At 42.0% G+C, this 19990-nt stretch overlaps 1 protein-coding gene across 5 annotated transcripts in view; it reads right to left on the minus strand.

Moving 5' to 3' along the window:
• The window catches only part of UNC5C (unc-5 netrin receptor C), a 345359-nt gene that overhangs the window by 34109 nt on the left and 291260 nt on the right, over window positions 1–19990 (minus strand). For 2 of the 5 annotated variants that reach the window (XM_037896936.2, XM_043545435.1), the window contains 4 exons: window positions 16793–16849; window positions 14851–15042; window positions 13199–13543; window positions 10484–10571 (listed from right to left, as the gene is read on the minus strand). In XM_037896936.2, coding sequence (XP_037752864.1) covers window positions 10484–10571; window positions 13199–13543; window positions 14851–15042; window positions 16793–16849 — 682 coding nt within the window. The remainder of the gene's footprint in view (window positions 1–10483; window positions 10572–13198; window positions 13544–14850; window positions 15043–16792; window positions 16850–19990) is intronic. The other 3 variants (XM_037896935.2, XM_043545437.1, XM_043545436.1) reach the window with 2 other exon arrangements.

Raw genomic sequence — 19990 nt, forward strand, 5'->3', positions numbered from 1 at the left:
AAGCTGGTAATGACCTGATAATGATGAGACAAGTGGGGTCTCACATGGTGTTCCCCAAGTAGTAAATAGTAACTGAAAAACCAGAAGACAAAAGCATACCTAGGAGATTTATCTCCAATTTTAAGTGTACACAAAACATTTTCTCAGTGCTTGTGCCCTTCTCTTGGGCATATATAGCCTGGCACCATCATGAATCGCCTCATGCCCAGAAAAGAACAGAAAACATACAGTTGTGGGGACAATTGATGCTGCATTCTCTATTTGCCGGTCAAATGCACACTCAGACTCTACCTGTCAGTGCCCCGGATGAGGACAGTCATGCCTAGTGGTTAGAGCAGGAGTCATTAGTCAGGAATCAGAGCCCAGGATCACAGGCAGGGTCAGAGGCCAGATGCCAGAGCCAAGGTTCAGAGCTGAAGTCAGGAATTGGAGCTGAGGGTCAGGACCAGGTTACCAGAGCGAGGCAAGGCTATGGCCAAGCAGGGCAGGAGCTATCGCAGCCATGGGCAAATGCTTTGAGCAGCCACTGAACTGCTGCTGGGCTTCAGAACTGGTCTACTGACTCTTCCTACCAATCAGGTTGGGCAGTCAATCTGGCAGCCTACTACAGGCCACCTGTACTCATTAGGTTGCCTGGAGACTGGCTGTGCTGCAGGCCCTGACTCCTGCCCCATCATCCACCATTTGCTAGCAACTGACCCAACTCAGTGTTTTCTAATGTTTGAGCCAATTTTGTGACTACAGATAACCTAACCCACTTTAAGGCTTTGAAAACACCAATGTAAGGAGGTTTAGTCTACTGGAGTGCAACAGACGTCGGTGTCATTTAACGAGAGAAATACTGTTCCCATTGACATCAGTGACAAAACTCTCACTGACTTCAGTGAGGTAAGGATTTCACCCAACATTTTTACTCATGATTTAGAGGAAGGTATAAATAATAGCACATTCATTAAATAAATAATAAGAATAATGAAAAAGGCAGTTGTTGTGAGCACCAGTGAAAACAAGGAAATAATGCAAAGGGATTTAGAGAGGTTAAAAATATAGGCAGGATACAAAAACTATTAATTCTAGAAAAATGCAAGCTAATAGTTCGGGGGGAACAATCCAAAACACAGTTATGTCACAGCAAAGAAAGCAGTAAAAGTGAAGAAAATGTAGGCTGACAGCATGCGTCAAACTAGATGTCATCTCGCAGTGTAATAAGGTGGCAAAAAATAAGCCAGTATGATTTTGGGCTATACAGGAAGAGGCAAGTAACACGTTCAAGGAAGTGATAATCCCTTCTCTACACAGCTCTAGTGAGACTGCATCTAGGTTACTGCATAAAAGGGACACTGAAATCTACTGGATTGAACAAAAGTTTCCCAAACCAACTGGCTGAAACTTTGAAAAATGAGTCATTTAAAATTAGTCTGGACAACCCAATGGAGTACACAACATAGAGAAAACATCCTGCAATTGCCACAGGGATGGATGAAAATGGCCCAACAGATTTTGTTCATCTCTAATTGTCTCTAATTTCCATCCAAACAAAGGAGTAGACATAAATATGGTTAATGAGAACAGACACAGTTGCATTAGCTAGGATAAAAATAATCGAAATATAAACCCTTCTGTTTCCACCACTAATTGATGGGGATTAGGGAAAAAAACTTCCCTGTGGGCAGATTATTCTGTAATTGTCCATTTTAGGGATTATTCATTCTTTCTCTGAAGCAACTGGTACTTGACAATGTTAGAGACATGATCCTGGACTGGATGGACCTTGGGTCTGATCCAGTATGGCAATTCCTGTGTTCCTATGAGTCACAGAAGACCCCTTTCAAGTGCTGGATTTAGGTTTGATGGAGGAAAGGGAGGTTATTTTCTTGAAGGGAGAAAACCTACCAACATCTTTACAAATAATGGAGTCAGATCTTTCTTGCAGGCCTTGATTCAACAAAGCCCATAAGCATATACTTAACATTAAGCATGAGAGCAGTCCTACTGAAATCAATGGGATTAGTCATCTGTTTATGTGCTTGGCAGGACTGGGGCCTTAGCTACATCAGTATAAATCTGAAGTAACTCCACTGAAGTCAGAGGAGCCACTCCTGGTTTACGCTGGTGTAAATGAGAGCAGAATTCAGCTCATTGTTTACCGGTGAAAAGTATACAACAACTGAAAGTTCTTAAAACATTGCCAGTCACTTTTCCCTCCTACATTTGCTAATTAAGAACAATCTGCTATTAAAATTCCCCATTTATTCATAATATACAGACTTTTCACAACCAGCTTTATACTTTTAATGGAGTTATTCATTCAAGTAGGCCCACTGTAATAAAACATATCACTTCCATTAAGGTAGTTATGACCTTCTGGCCATTGTTGTCTTCATTCAGGCTGCAGATGGGAGCACTCTTAGAGAAATCTTCCCTTTTCAACAGGCACGCATTGCTGTCAGCAGTGCTTAACTGTGGATTTTACCGGCAACCATAGCTGTTCTCAAAAGAACCCACAACAAAATAGGAAGCAGAGGACGGAGTGGGGAGAGAGGAATAAATAACTCATAGCAACAGATGGTCACCCTTCTAGTCAGGTTAATGGGAAGTTTGGAGAGAGGGACATTTTATTTTCTCTTTACTGCTGGTCCATGTTTTTGCTGTCTCTCTCCCTTTTAAGTTAAAACCTAGTGTCCTGGATTGATCCCAGGGTTCTTCTGCCTGGTTTTATCTATGGAGGAAAGAAGAAATGAAGTTTCTCTCCCCTTCGATGGCTGTTGGAGCATTTTGGCTTTTGTTTTGAATGTTTCATTGACATTAATGGGCAAACTGCTAAATCTAGAAGATTAATTTTGTCTAGGATAGTTGGGGAGAATGGGATGGAGGGGAATGGGGCAGAGGGTTTTAGCAGATTTTTTTTTTTTTTGGCCACTCAAATTAAGAGTTTACTGGTGAAAATGGCAAACTTACACCCTGGAGCAAATTAATCAGTAATTCCACCGTTATCGGTTTCTGGAGGAGGCTTAATTGTCTCAACACAAGGTTTGAAATACCTCTGCTACCCAGAGTCATGGGTTCAAATCATGGCAGAGCTGTCACAGCCCCTCTTTGTTCTTCTGAGGTACATACATTGAAATCCACACAAGTTTCAGTTTAAGTGGGTCTCTTGCGTGTGTCGTTCAGAATTCAGGTCCTGTCTGCCTTTTATGGTTGTTAGATTTCCAGTGGTACTTTTCATATGGGTCTTCCCTGCAGAGCCAATGGCCAGTACTTCCTCTCCCCAACAGCTGCAGTAGCTGCATTTTACTGGTGCTGATTCTACACAGCTATGAAGTGCTTTGGAATGAAAGGTGCTGTATAAATATCTGTTATTATTCTGTACCCAGAAAGCAAAATTGGGACTTTTGTGCAGCTGTGCTGAAGAGCACAGGGCACTTTCCCTGGTATTGTGAAATGCAGCCTCATTTGCATCTCTGCAGTGTCTCCTGCTGTACATATTAAACTAGAGTGCCTGGTGCAGGAACAAAATCCTGATGGCCTTCACTGTGCCATGTTTAATAAAATTCTTCCTAAAGCTGTGCAAAGCCTACAGGGTTTGGTTCACGTAAGAACACATGAACTGCCATACACGATCAAATCAATGGTCCATCAAGAACAAAAGCCTGTTTCCAGCAATGACTGGTTCCAGATGTTTCAGAAGAAAGCATAAAGCCCCCTTAATGGCTAATTATGCAATAACATGCTCAACAGAAGCCTGTACGTTGGTGCATGAGGGATTAAGGTTTGTTGGAAGGTTTGAGTTTGACAAACAACCCCAGTGCTGACCTTTTGGAGGCCCCAATATTCCACCCCTCCAACACATACTAAAAAAGTGAATAGGGGAGCCCCTTGTGCTGCTCAGGGCCCTAAAAAATTGCTTTGTCTTCTTATTCCTAGTGCCAGCTCTGGCCCAAAAGAAACAATCCCCCCAACTTTCCAGGCTGTAAAACACACATATCCAAGAAACTCATCTACTTTTGCCTCCAAGAGGAGGGAGGAACAAGATTGTCTCTTCCTCCGCCTCCTGCCTCCCAAGCCCAGCGAACCCTTCTGGAAACGTTCACATGGAGTGGTGTTCCCCATGTTCCATCAGGCACTGTCACTGCATTTCATCCGAACGGTCCTCGGGTGGGGGGTCCAGACAGAATCATTCCCTCTCATACTCAGGGGAACAGGATAGGAAAACCCTCCACTTCCCACTCCAGCAACTTTGCACTAAGCTGCCAGAGCAGATAGCAATGGAACCCGCATGGATTCCCTAGAACCAACAGGCAATTGGTCTTCATATTTTAGCACATGATTGCTAGGTAAGACCTGAGAGTTAACTAGCAACCTTGTTAGGAGAAACTACAAACTTCTACCTCTTAGTGCATGGCCACTGCAGTACAAGAGCATTTCCCTGACTTGCTGCTCCATGGAATTCAATTAGGATACTTTCTGACCCTCCCCAACAAAAGAGACACATTACGTAGGACGGACCCTGGTTGAAATTCCTCTGAAGGTCACAATGTAGATGTGGCACTTCCATAGGCCAAGGGAGAAGGCCACTTAGCCCCAGGAGGCAGCGAAGAGGGAAAGAGGACACTGAGCACACTCCTGAAGACAGCAATGGCGTGCAGAGAGTCTGATGACATGTGGGAAGAGGGTGGCTGTTGGCCAGGAGGAGGGATGCCTGTTTGGAGAACATTCCTGTGGATTTTTCTGCGCATTTCCCCACTATGCAAACATCCTCCTCCCCACCACAACCAGTTCACAAACATAGTGAACATTCAACTCTGGCTTAGTTCAATTGGGTTCAAGGTCAACACGAAAGCTTCACTCAGCTCTGTTATTGCCAAGTGGGATCCAGCTGGCAGCCCACCCTGTTCAAAGCAATAGGAGTAAATCATATAGAAAAACATCCTGCTAGAAAGCAGTAAATAGAGAAAACAACTCTTGCCTGTCCCTACCCTAACACATTTACAGAAAACAACTGTCCTGTGACTGCCTTGAAGGGGCACCAGCAATTATTATGAACCATTAGAGCCCCACTTCACTGCAGGAAAGGTAAAATTTTCACAGAGATCCTCCTGATCTCACACACTTTAATGGGGATGAAATGAAAGAAAAGCCTCACAGTGCTCCAACACCCAGTCCTTTCAGTCATCGGAAAGAACAGCGTTATTAGGTTGTGGAGGGAACTCTGTCAAATTCTAATTACTAGAGGGCTCCTGCAAAATAGATCTAGCGGGGAAGCGTTTAGAAGAGCATGGGAGGAAAGAGAGGGAAGGGATTTGCAGGACTTTGAGGAAGAACAGATTTCCTGATTTAGCTTGAGCTATTAGAATTGCTTCATATTTTTGTGAAACAAGTGTGAACTAAATCTCGGGGGCTGCAGATATGTCCCCAAACTCTGTGCTACTCTCGCTATGCTACTTAGGGTAAGTCTAAGAGGACCAAATTCCATTCCCAGTTACACTCATATATCTGAGAGCAAGGTCTGGCTCAAAGTTTCCATTATAAATCCCATGTTCCAGTTTTATATTTGGACTTTCAAATGTCATCAGCTGGAAATGCTCTAAAGGATTTTTCAGGCTAGGCACAATACATTTCCCGTAAGTTATTTTGATCAGTTTGCTGAAAATATCTATGCAGGGTACACACACAAAGTTAAACTCCTCAGGATTTCCAAGGGTTTATTTTCCAAACTCAAGCCCACACTTCACCTTAAAAAGTGAATGTCTGAAGCTAGTCCTTTATGTATTATTCTCTTCTGGGTTTCTTTAGCAGTGCAAGCTAGCTTGCTGCATCTATGTGCTGCTCATTAAATTCACCACATTGCTGTTCCTGGGTGTTTGAGGAGCGGACAGGTTGATGGGTTGGAACCTGGGTGACTGTGGTGTTATAATATGTAGTATAATATGTCTGGGGAAGTGATTGATGGAGTCTGGGGCAGTTTTAAGTGCTCTAGGAATGGTTACAGATAATGCAATAAGGCCCCGATTTTTAAAAGTATTTAGGTGTTGCTGTGTTCAGCATTGCAAGGCCTAACTGATTTAGGGGTCTAAATCTCATTTTCAAAAGTGATTTAGGCACTTAAGAGTTTAAATCCCATCATCTGTCAATGGGATTTTGGCTTCTGCATGCGTAAATCCCTTTTGAAAATGAGATTTAAGCTTCTAAATTAATTAGGAGTTTCAACACTGAGGGCATAAATACCTTTAAAAATCTAGGCCTAAGTAGCTCATGTTAAATATAGTACACACTGTTGCTTTTAGAAAGTGTAAAGAGCCTGGAGTTCTAAAGAGGTGCTGGGAAAAATCTAAGTCAAATACATATCTGAATTATCCACTATCACTTAATGGTCCACATATTAGGAATCTCAGTTAGCAGCAGCCTGATGTGACATACTGCATAGGAGGAAGGCTTTTCTGCAGTATAGGAATCTGGGAATAAGTTGCAAGTGGCTGACTGGCCATCCTCCCTTCTGGAGAAAGTAAGGTAGTAGCGGATTGGGATTGAACAATCTCATTATGCTCTGCATACTCTTTACCATGTCTGATCACCCGGTGAAATGAGCCTATACCAAGTCCCCCTAGAGTCAATTGGCACCTCCATATATGTATGATGTGCTCTGCTTCCTCCATGGCATATTGACCTCATGTTCTCCTCGCTCACAAAGTCTTTCCTGCAACTGCAAGACCTCCTCCTTCCATTCATGCCTTCATACACATACATTCATTCTGCTTCTCAGGTAGCACTACTTTAAACATGCCCTCTCCAAGATGGTTTTATGCACAGTACCACCTGCAGTGCAACTGCTATCATGAATCATGTAGAGTGGATTTTATGGCCTTTAAAGGAAAGTCAAAACAAGGATTGGCCTGCTACGTTGGGTGCCCATCACTGAATGGGAGAAGAGGCAATGATTCCTTCCATGTCTGAAGAAGAACTAGCAGGAGTAATTTCTGGGTGACTCATTTGCACATACTCCGCCTTCCAGAAGGCAGTGAAACAGTGGAGAAGGGCAGAGAAATTTAATGTAGGACACTATCTCAGCTGCACCATTCAAATAAAGCCACAGGAAAGTCTCCTTGGGTTAGCTATAGTTTCCCTCTTCAAGAGATGGACACTTTTTCAGTACAGGTTGCTAGTCTTTTTAAAAATATAGCCCAAAGTAACATGGAAAAAAAATCAATATGGCATGTGAATATAGACGAGGCCATTTTTGTAATTAGCCATTTTCAAAAGAGAGGGCATGAATAATGTAAGCGTGAAGGTCTTTTTTATTTAATTTTTCTTTAAACAGATTATGTTTCACATGGTTCAAAAGACTAGCAAGCCAGAGAACAGTGCTCAGTATTGTACGGTGTATAAACAGCTGTGGCTAAGTGCATAACAAAAGCTATCAAAGGGCTGAGCCAAAAAATGGATTTAGCTATAAGGAGGAGAAAGAGGCATAACACTGTGTAATGATTACTTAGTTTTGCATTTGTCATTTAGTCTTTGTGCATGTTATTCCAGCCTAACGAATAGGATTTCTCCTTTCTCTTCAGCAGGTTTGCTCAAATTGCTGCTAGTAATACCTTGCCCTTTTAGGCCTCCTTTCTGCCAACATTAAGGGTCAGACTGTGACATGGACCACATGCCGAGGAGTAAGGAGCACTTTTGTATATCAGGATGCCAGTTACCTAGCCCCTGTGTCTGGGTGTCTAGGAGGAAGCGGGACTACATTTTCTCCCTTGAGCAGGTAGGCAGGAAGGGATGGGGAACAGGTAGAGCCTTGGCTCCATTCCCTACTCATTGGCTGGAGTAGCTGAGCCAGTGCAGGGTTAGATAATATTTTGCTAATGGTAGAGGGCAGCCGAGAATTGCTATTCCCTGGGAGCAAGCAAGGTATTGAGATTCAGCAGTGTGTCTCAGAATGACGATGTTGAATCACTCTTCCTGGGGTGATGTAGCCTATGTCTCACCCCAGGCTCTGAATGTGTGCCAAAGGTAATAATCTAGCCCTAAGTAACTTGTCCTAGGTCACAGAGAAGGTTAGGTGAAGAGAGGAGAATATCAAACTGGAAGTTCTCACTCTCAGCCCTCTGTTAGAACCACTAGGTATTATGGTGACAGGTTTCAGAGTGGTAGCTCGGTTAGTCAGTATCAGACAGGCCAGTCCTCGCTTCCAGACAGCCCCACAACCTGAAGCAAATACTCACCAGCAACTACACACCACACGACAAAAACACTAACCCAGGAACCAAACCCTGCAACAAACCCTGGTGCCAACTCTGTCCACATATCTATTCAAGGGACACCATCATAGGACGTAACCCCATCAGCCACACTATCAGGAGCTATCACTATCACACTATCGTTCACCTACACATCTCCCAATGTGATATGTACCAGCAAGGCCACTCTGCCATGTACATTGGCCAAACTGGACAGTCTCTACACAAAAGAATAAATGGACACAAATCTGACATCAGGAATTATAACGTTCAAAAACCAGTAGGAGAATACTTCAGTCTCCCTGGTCACTCAATAACAGACTTAAAAGTGGCAATTCTTCAATAAAAAAACTTCAGAAACAGACTCCAACGTGAAACTGCAGACCTGGAATTCATTTGCAAACTGGACACCATCAAATTAGGCCTGAATAAAAAATGGGAGTGGATGGGTCATTACAAAAACTAATTTCCCCATACTCATTTCCCCCTACTGTTACTCACACCTTCTTGTCAACTGTTTGAAATGTGCCACCCTCATTACCACTACAAAGGTGATTTTTCCTCCCTTGGTATTCTACTGTTAATTGAATTGTCTTGTTAGCACTGACCCCCCACTTGGTAAGGCAACTCCTATCTTTTCATGTACTGTGTATATATACCTGCTACTGTATTTTCCACTCCATGCATCTGATGAAGTGGGTTTTAGTCCATGAAAGCTTATGCCCAAATAAATTTGTTAGTCTCTAAGGTGCCACAAGGACTCCGCATTGTTTTAGGTATTATGGGTAAAACTTTCAAAAATGCCTAGGAGCCTCATTTACAAAGCTATTTAGGCACCTTAAAGATGCAGAGAGGAGCCCAGTGGGATTGAAAAAAAGTGACTATGAAGGTACACTGCACTTGCTTAGGTGCTTTTGAAAATCCCACTAGGTACCTACCTGCATCTTTTGACACTTAAACACCTTTGTAAATCTATCCCTAGGTGACTTGGGCACTTATAAACCTAAGTCTCATTGTCTTTCACAAGACTTAAGGGGAGCGCTTCAAAGTCATAAACGACACTTAGGCACATAATTGTATGTGCCTAAATACCATCTGGGCCTTTGAAAGTCTCTCCCTTAGGTTCCAAAGTGCTTACCTCCCTTTTGAAAATGGGGCTTAGTCTCCTTTAATTACTAAGGCTCTTCTGAAAATTTTAACTGACATCAGACTCTGTCCACATTCTGAATCATATTTTAGTGAGTTAACTAGCAAGTACTTTTCATTTTCCTGTATTAAAATGGGCTCTTATTTCATAAAATGATAGCTTGGTAGAAATTTGATGGTGATGATAATAATTAATCATTTGAACAGGCTATCAGAGGGCTGCATCCTAATCCTGGCTTAACACTTAGCATGTCCTCCCCTCAAATTCACATCTGGTTTCAGAGGCTTGTGTCAAGACTGCAAACAAGCTGGGAGCCATGGAGGGAAGGAATTTCTTCCAGTGCTGGCCCTATTTAGAGTCGGTCTTCTGAAGAGGAAGGCATGGGCCTGGTGAGGGGTGTATGAGGCTCAGCTGGAAAGTGCCTCCCATTTGGCTGGGAAAGTGGCAGGGAATTCTAGAGAGGTGATATGCTGACGAAGTAGCTTGAACCTGGACAGTTGCACAGGCACACAAGGTTGGCAAGCCTGTGGTAATTGTGATATGTAGCCTCAGCTCTGAATAGTGGGTAGCATGGAGCTGCAGTGACCCAAGGGAAGCAGCCATGCCTCAAAACGGTGCTCTCTGGTGGGCACAGGAGGCAATGCACAGGCTATAGCATCCCTATGGATGACCCAATGTACCCTCTTATCCTTTCCCAACCACTTCTTCCTCCACTGGGATTTGTGGTCCCCAGGGTAGCATGGAGCATGCAGCCCTTTTCCCTCCTCTATTCAACTGTGCAAAGGCCCTTTGCAGAAGGTTACCAGACACTCTTCCTGCTGCACTTAATTCTTGCTATTCATTATTCTCACTTCTAACTTGGATTCTGCCTCCCCTAAGCTTGAAAGCTTTTTACAGAACCTATAAAAAGCAAATATCAGAGCTGGCTCTGTGGCCAGGTTATCCTCAGCTCTCATCTGTGTCTGCTTTAAAACCAATAAGCGGCCTCAACACAATTGGCTTTGCATAAATATCTGCTGATCAGAGATTGTAGTTAGTATATTTTCTCGGTCCCGTTCTCCATAATTAGTGCTCAAGCAAATGAACTGCAAGTAGAGTCTTTTACCTCATGTTCTCCTTCCTGTGAACTGTCAAATACATTTCATAGACTCTTCCCGGGGGAACAGCCCCGGCAGGGATCAGCAAACTTACGCCTGTAAAACAGAAGAGACACAAATAAAAGGAAGTGGAGAAAGAGAGGCAACCAGGTCTCTGACGAAGAATGACAGGAGATTTGATGACGAAGCCCTACATGCCAGATTCCCAATCAACCCCCAAGAAATAAGGTAATATTTACTGTCGCCCTGGCTTTGTATCTGTCACTTGATTGGTTACCGGTGCCTCCCATGTGTCTGTTTTGAATTACTGGAGTGGAGAACTGGATATTTCCCCTCCCCCTTTGTTTTATTTAAGGAACAAACAGATGGTTACTCTGTTGCCTACTTTGTAAAATGGGGGGAAAACCAACAATTCTGTCTAAAATTTCAAACAGCTGCAATGGAACATCTCTCTCCAGGCATTTCTTTCTTAATAAAAAACAACAAACCCCCCAAACAGCAGAATACTGGCCCAGGAAACAACAAGAGCCATTTCTTTCTGGGAGGAGCTGGTCATGTGGTCAGCATCCAGTGTTTAGAGGTACTTAACTTCTAATTACTCAATAGTTAGGACAAAATGGGGATACTTGATATCCCTTATATGCCCATTCATAAAGAGTGGTCCAGATTCCAATACCCAGTCTTGGCCGGTCAAGTCTGCCCTGCACTGAACACAAGTTAGTGGCAATTAGTGATGTGTCTGATTGCAGTGCATTGTGCCTTCGTGATGGCAGTTTCACAGATGTAGTGACTGACTCCCCAGAAAATGGACAGTTCTTTTTACCACGAGGCACAAGTACTCAGTAGTCCACGCAGCCAGGCAATTCTGGACCAGCTGCCATTGCTGAACTGGAGCGATCAGTAATCTATGGTAGGGATTTTAGTTTCTCCTGCATAAAATTATAACTGGACAGCTGAAGCAAACCTATTAACAGAATATTCACAAGGATATTAGTGTGAGTGCGAGTGTCAGTGTGAGAGTGAGTGTCAGTGTGAGAGTGAGAGAGAGAAAGAGAGAGGAAATGGCCTTACAAAATGATTTACTGGACAGTCCTAATCAATATATGAATAGTTTGGGGCCTGGCTACATGAAACCACCTCTCTCTCTATGCAGTACATCCACTCTTGTGACCAGTGGATGTGTTTGAGCTGGAGTCCCTCCCCACTGTTTTAAAAGGGAAGGTACAGCTGGCAGGCTGTTTTTCATGAATGCCTTTTGACTTCGGAACTTGTTTCCCTGTGGGTCTGTCACAGCCCAGGTACATTAAGCTTCTGGGCATGCTGCCTCACCCATGTATTTCCTCAGATGTGCAGGGAGGGATTATAGGGACTTTTGACTGTTAATTGGTGGGTAAATATTACTGGAAGCCCACCGTATTGGGTTAGAGCTGATGGATATATTTGTTCCTGTTTGTTTTAATTATTTTTAAAGTGCCCCTAGCAATAGATATGTACTTCTTCACCTACAAACTGAAGTTAATATGTGAATTAAATTATATATGTCTAACAGACTTTGGAGCACATGTGGAAAGCACAGTGTAAAGTAACCTGAGAACGAACTGGACCTCTAAACTAGAAGAGCCTGAACTTCAGGTCTACAGCACTATAGACTAGATTTTGAGCAGAGCTCAGCAAACCACAATCAGGCCAGATTTTGTTTTTCTCCAGAATAGCTCAGCACCCATTTAGGCCCCTAAATGAAACACATTTGATTTTCAAAAGCATTTAGCATCCAGTAAGAAGAAGAGGGATCACCAGAGGCTAAGGGGTTTTAGAAATCTAACCATTTCATTTGGTGTCTAAATAGGAATGCAGTTGTGTTTTTTGTTTGTTTCTTTTAAATCTGGTCCTGGTTGCAGGTGCTGAGCACTTAAGAAGCTGGCCCTGAATGTGGTGAAGATTTGGTATTCTACCAGATTTGAATATCCACCCCAGCCCACTTCTCTTAATAGCCCATCACACTAAAGGTGGATTAACTGAAAATTTTGATTAACTGGAGTCCTACTATCCAGCTAAATAACAGCGTAGCCGTTTTCCAAGCTGTAAACAGAACTTAGGGTTTTTTTCCCCTTTACTAACTTGTGCAGTTCCTGAAAAGCTTCTAAGAAAGAAATATGAAAAAGACACACTTAATGTCCTGGTTTCCTTTGCCATGTAATCTCTGTTAGGCAAACTATTCAATCACCTGCAGAAAATTAGTATTCTGCTGTCTTGATTCAGCATTGCACGGTCTGCAGTACACTGGAACTGGAACAACTGATTTGTTTTCTAATTAATTTGTCCTTTTTATGTACGATAACAAAAGTGAGTCTTTCTGGCTTGAAGTTGGGTTGTTTGGATTTTTGGGAGGATCTATATGAAAGGAAAAGGTCAAGGATGCTGAATCCCACTTCACACAGGGAAGTTCTGAGGTCTAATATTTCTGAAGGAAGTGGTCACAGTCTTCTGATTTGTTGTTAAAGAAGACCAGGACTTTTGGGAAAGGATATGTGAAATAGCTGAGTTAAACCTGAATGGAAAAAAAATGCTGTTTGAGCTAAACACAGAAAAGGCAGATTCCAAGCAGCGACCTTGTTTTTTCTGCCGAAAAGAACAGATAGAAGGCATTGCTTAAAACCACCAAACCACCACCACTTTTGAAATCTCACTGTGGTACCTCTGAAGCTGATATGTGCAGTACTTACCTGAATTGGGAATAATCAGGTGACCCCCAAGGGAGTTGAAGGTGCCAAAAGCAGTGCATGATGGGTCTGTTTGCCGAGCAAGACTCTGGTTCTTCACGTTCAGGGTCTCGTTTTCCAGCAGAGACTGAGTTACCTGTGGGGATAACTTGGATGAGAAGTCAGACAGGTCGTCCTGGGGAGTGACTGCACTCGAGGTACTATAGACCTTGATCTTCAGGTTGGGCAGTGGATCAAGGATTGGAGAGTTGGTCATTGGGATTTTATCAGAGACATCATGCAAGGCGTAGACAGGACCTCTGTACATGGCTGCAGCAGATGTGAGGTCTGGTGGCACTGCCAGGAGATCTGTGTTAGTAATGAGAAAAAACAACACAGTGTTACCCACGGCTGTATCCCCATCGCTGAGGACTTCCTTCTGCGTGAAGATTTAGTGGTTCCATTCTATTCGTGTCTTCATACTGAAGGGAATGATGAGCAAAGCCCTAACGGACTGACATTCTTCTCCTTTTGTATCCATCCACACATCTCCAGGGGTTTACATAGGCCCTATCGCTATAGAATCTAATTGCTGCACAAACCTGAAGTGCAACCCTACTCCAAGGATTTTTAACATGTATTCTTTTCCAGTCTGCACTCTGACTTCAAATATGACACGCCAGGCCTCAGTACAAAAGACTCACTATGACAAAACCAGTTGTATTAATTAATGGTCCTTCCATAAATGCTAAGTATGAGAATCATTAACCTATTTATTCAACCAGTCCAAAGACAGAATGATAGAAAGAAGAGATAGAAAAGACCGATGGGGTCATCTTCCTCGTCACCCACAGCCAATGCAGGATTGTCACCAGTGGTATGTTGTACAGTGCCTTCTGCAGCTTAGCTTTAAACAAATCCTTGGCAAAGGAGGTGCTGCTCCTGCTAATGTTCCATTTTTACAACTCTCCTAGCCGGTTTTACTTTTTTCTTGATGTAACTTTAATACACAAAGAATGACATCAAAAGCCAGAAGTTTCAGCCCAAATAATGTGTAGCTTCCAAGAGCCAGTCTTGGCTTTGTGTGTGTTCAATTTCTGTCAGATGATGTCTGCAAATAATTATGCTATTATTAACTGGTGACAGACATTTTGACCATTATATTATGTTTTCCACCCACTGAACCTTGCGCCTTGTTTACCCAGAGCAATGTTTAATCTCTGAGTAGTAAATACTTCCCACACCTCTCTCCATGCAGTCAGAGAGGTCACAGTAAATATGATTATCAGACAGTAAAATGGGAAATATAATGTGATGGAATTACTTTATTAGAGTATTATTCTAAGACATGGTAGAATGAATCCTGTTTCTGTTGTAGCCAATGATGTATTTGCCACTGACTTATATACAAACCCTTATTTCTTCGTGTCTCTGTGTGTCTCTCTCACTCTTTTTCTCCTGAAGTTTATACTCCTCTGTTTCATGCTCTAGAGTAGGTCTGAAAAATCCCAGCGTAAGTTTTTAGCACTTGACTATAAGAAACAAATGAGCATAACCTTTCTTTTTTCTATGAAGGGACAACTAGCATCTAGCGAATATAATTCATACAACCCTAAAGACCATTTCCTTACAGCATCTGCCTGAATTGATCTACGTGAAATGAAATGACAACTAACCTTGTCTTGCAGCCTTGATGTTAACAGGTTGGAATCCGCCATTTAGTGCCGAGGAGTCTATAATATCTGACTCAAAGTCACGGTGGTTCTTCCGGTACACAAACAGTGCCACAATCACTGAAATAGCTAGGCACACGATTACAGCTATCACAATGCCAACGTAGAGAGCTACGTCATCTGAGTCAGGAGCAGCTGGAGGGACAAAAGGATGAAACGTTGTTCAGCGGTATCTGGTCACAGGAATTTCCAATAATATACATCCATATCACTGTCATTTCCTTCAGACATTTGTTACCTTTTTTATAGGTTAACTGAAAATCCATCTCCAAAGCTGTATAACAGGGCTGTTCCCTTTCAGTGGAAAAATTATCCTAGATTTTTCTTAGCTATTTTCTCGTGCTTTAGACAGCTATCTATCTAGTAACTAGGCAGCATAACAAACCATTTATAACTAGACTTATAAAGCAAATTTAGCTAAACGGGCTATAACACCATAGCAATTCCTGGCGAAAAATTCAATGTTAATTTAGTGGTACATTGGATAACAAAAAGGTTTTTTACTTCATGTCTTACTTTAAAAATAAAAGGCCACTTTTTGTGGACACGCCTGACATGTCCTGATAATGTGTGTGTACTGAGTTAGAATATTTTTCTAAGTGTAATATTCCAAGTCATTAGTTTCTTTCCAGAGCATGTCCTACCTCCCCCTACACCCCATTTGAGACAAAAATCCTGCAAAAACAGAGCAAAACAAATGCTGAGATCTCATTAGTGGAATGAGACAAATGCTTGGACAAATGCTGAAGCAAGCACCATTTACTGAAAGCAAAATTCAACAAGAAATACCGTAATTTACAAAAGGCAGCCAAATTCACTGTAGGTCTCCTTTGGGAACAAGGCCTGCCCATGAGATTTTTGCTATCTGTTTCTACCATAACTTTGGAGCTAATCCCAGGGTAACACCTATGCACCACTTTCTACCAGATATGTTTCCAAAAGGCCTGAATACATGATCAAAAATTGATGTATTGTGTGTGTCGCGAAATATTCCACTGTTAGAGGAAGCATACAGAGCGAAGAAACTGCAAACAGATCAAATCTTTCTTGTGCACCATTTTGGTTTAATTTAGAGCATGTGAAAGAATTTTTTTGTTCTCTGCTTTCCCAAGGTGTAAGCCAGTCTCCCTTGCAGGTGAGATATGGCAGATGTTGAAAGGGACTCATTAAACTATCTGCTCTTAGCTATTATGTATTCTTAAAATCTCCATTGTTCAAAATGCAACCCACTTTTGTCCATCAACAGGTTCTCAGGAAGCAGAATTCTGAGTTCCAGCCTGAAGATGCTATATCTCCTCCATATTCTCTCTCTCTTTTTAACCAAGCATTTACAATAATTTCATATTTGACAGTTTCCTACTCCTCCTTAGATATGAATAGGCTTTTCCCTTTCATTTCTGGCTTTCAAGCACCAGCTAATCCCCTTTCCTTTATCCATCTATTAATGACGACAGTCATCATGCCACACGAGCTGATTGCAATGTTGTTGTAGTCGTGTCAGTCCTAGGATATGAGAGAGACAAGGTGGGTGAGGTAATATCTTCTATTGGACCATTGTCTGTTGGTGGAAGAGACAAGCTTTCAAGCTAAATAGACTTGAAGTCTGAAGAAGAGTTCTGTGTAGCTGGAAAGCTTGTCTCTTCCACCCACAGAAGTTGGTCCAATAAAAGATATGAACTCACCGACTTTATTTCTCTCACGTGAGTCTATTGGCAATTATAACACTGCCACTCCTTCCCTTCCCGTAAGCAAGCAGGATGCAACTCACGCTGTACATTAGGCCCCTCTTTCCCGATGCACATGTATCGGGGCTACAAGTAAATCTTGAACCAAATAACAGCATTGCATCAGTAACCAGAAACATAAAATCAAACATTAAACTTACAAGAAAATCCATATTCATTCTGGGTTCTCTGTTCAGTTGAAATAGGATAAATGAAACCTTAAAAAGAAAGAAATTAAACAAAAATGGGAACAAAATTAAATTAATGAAGGGAACCAAAAAAAGGAAAGCATGAAAAATGGTTTAATTAAAAAAAAAAAAAGGAAGGAAGGAAAAGAAATCCATGGTACTTTACAATTCTGATTCAGCACAGAATTATGATTTTGCATCTCCTGTCTGCTCCAGAGCCTCACTAAGAATTAATAAGTAGGCAGATTGAATTTCAGAGCCAAAATCGGTCTCGAGTCACTAACTTTGGAGTGCTTAAAGTCTTTCTTTTATTGAGCATAAACTCTAATGGATCTAATTTATTTCAGACATCAAGCATCATTAGCATATGGAAAGTCTTTTTTCCCTACCCCTGCCATATGGTTTAATTCCCAGGACATTTTCAGTCAGGCTCTAAACAGTTTTTTTATTTAATTATAGTGGCTTGCTGTTGGTCTAATAGAGCTAAAGGAGACTTGTCGTCATTGGTCAGAGGTTAAATACCCATTTGCTGAGCAAAGCCCATACAGAAAACCCTCTTTCTGGATTTCCTTGGAATTATTTTATCCTGTCTCTAATAGGAATCCAATAGGAATTCCACAGGGTGCAAGCAAATTGAACTGGAAACTGAACGTGTTCGATTTGAAATCATTATAAAATCAATAGAGGACCTGGGGTCAGAGAGTTATTTATTTTAAATCTTTGAAGGCATAGTGTAATATTGATAAAATCGTAACATAATTCAGTTTTATTCCAAAACAGATCAACAGTAACAGTATCTCTTTCTTTCTTTTATTCCCTTTCCAGCTCCTACAATAATATAGTAGCACTTTTTCTCTTCCAGTTGCTCTAGCTGGTTTGCGTCATAACCCGATGAAGTAGGCATTTATTTTATTCCCTTTTTACCAGTGCAGAAAATGCGTCAGAGGGTCCAAGACTGCTCCCATGGAAGTCAATCATGTCTGGAGAGGTAAATGACATGCCCCAGGCAACAGAGGGAATCATTGTCAGAGCTGAAATGAGAACTCCGGAGGGCCTGACTCCCTTTCCTGTGCTCAGGCTGGGGCACTTTTAAAGCCATACTATAAAAATACCCAGTGTTTATGAAAGCTAACTACCTGTCACATAACGATGTAATTAACTGAAACACTAGAGGCAAGCAGAGGTATTCTTTATGACAGAGGCGCTTTGCTGCAGCGCCATGGGACAGCATTATGCTTTACTTCCCAGCAATGATTCCTGGCTTGTGCTTACTTTTATAAATATTACATTCCTCACTCATTTGTATGATTCCTTGAGGCAGGTTTGCCTGTTTGCATTTTTAACATGCATACTTGATCTTTAGTAATAATTGTTTCTCTCCCGTACTAGTGAACTCAGAACACTGGAGTTTAGGACATGAAAAGGATGCAAGGAGAGAAGAGAGACAAGGTGGGTGAGTTAATATCTTGTATCGAACCAACTTCTGTTGGTGAGAGAGACAAACTTTTGAGCTTCCAAAGAGCTCTTCTTAAGGAGAGAAGTCAGGTAAGCAACTGCTGAAAGTCTGGGGCAGTGAGAGCACAGTTAGTCAGTCCATGGTTGGGAAACCATCAGTTCATGCTCGTGTTTGAAGCTGCACCAGTGTCACCATGCAATATGCAAATTTCAGGGATTTGGTGGAAACCTGAAGATATCTTGGTCTATTGTGGGGAGGTGATACAGAACCGAATTTGCTCTCAATGACGCTGGTGTAACATCAGTGGAATTGCTCGGGATTTATTAAACTCAGTGAGAGAAGAATTCGGTCTTAGATGTCCTCCCTGCTGCAGACAAAGATGCCTTCTGGAATCCAGCCAATAGATGGAGCTATAACAGGAAAATTCCCTGAAAGCCAAAAAAATGATGTCACATTAAAGGGGAACTGAGAAGCTGTTTTTCGTTTTGTTTTAACCTGGCAAGTTTTGAGTTCAGGGTCCTGTGTTACCCTTACTATGGTTGATGAGATATAGTAACTACCACGCAAAGAGATCAAATAGCTGCAGAACTTGCACTATTCTAGGTGTTCCTGATAGCATCATCTGTGGTTGGGGAAACACAGCAACCTGAATTCAGGTCTTCGTGGGTAAGTCAACACAGAGATGATTTTAAATATTCTGGGTCAAATTTATCCTGATGTGACTACACCATAGATTTCTATTTGTTAAAAATATTTATTTGCAACTTCTAACTCTATATACACTCTGCTACTGATTAATTTAAAACAGTAGAACTTTTATGAAAAGGCAGCTACATAATACTGGCATCCTCTTATCCAGAAGATCTGCTTTATGGGAGTATTGAAAGTCCTATCTATTTATTTAAATGGAAAAATAAAGCTTTACTACTTGCTAGGCCTGCTAGCCTTTCAAAGCCAATACAGCGAAGACAAAGCAGCTGGATTCTATTCCCTCCTGTGCATCAGCGACTGAACTGGTTACTACATTCCAATCAGCTGCACCTGTGCAAACCCACATTGGCTTGCACAGGTGCCAGTGAAGGCATAATTTAGGCCTGCAGAATTTTCATTCTTGTTTATGACGTTTATTCCAGGCTTGACTTTCAGAGTCCAGGTTGAATTTTGCAGAACAATTGAGCATAACTGGTTTGGAAATCGTTGAGAGATAATAAGCATGGAGCCCTCCCGTGCCATTTTTACAGAGTCACAATTCAAAGTAAAACTGCACTTTTAAACAGCTTTAAAAAAAAAGAGCTTTTCCTTTCACTTTTAACAGAGGGAGAGAATTCAAATGGCAGAGACAAGCAGAAGGCTCGAGGATACACTCTGATGACGGTGGCAGTGGGGGATATCAGATTATTGCCACCCTCCTAGAACGACAACATGGGTATCTCTTTAGACTGTTGGTTTTCATGTTGGCCCATCTGATCCCACTCTCAGACAACGAGCAAGGACATTCTCTTCTGATAATGAGGCAAACCCGCTGAGATTAGTACCTGTGATAATGAAAAATGGCTTCCCTCCCATCTTCAGAGAGAGTGCCATGCAAAATGATATTCCCCTCCCACCCCCCCACCGGTTGTATCAGTAGTGCTGATTGCCAAGTACCTAAGGGACTTCTACTGGTACTATGAAAATTGTAAATGAGGGGAACTAAGAAAGGTGCTGTTAACAGG

This window comes from Chelonia mydas, chromosome 4 (genome assembly GCF_015237465.2).
Source record: "Chelonia mydas isolate rCheMyd1 chromosome 4, rCheMyd1.pri.v2, whole genome shotgun sequence".
Taxonomy (NCBI): domain Eukaryota; kingdom Metazoa; phylum Chordata; order Testudines; family Cheloniidae; genus Chelonia; species Chelonia mydas.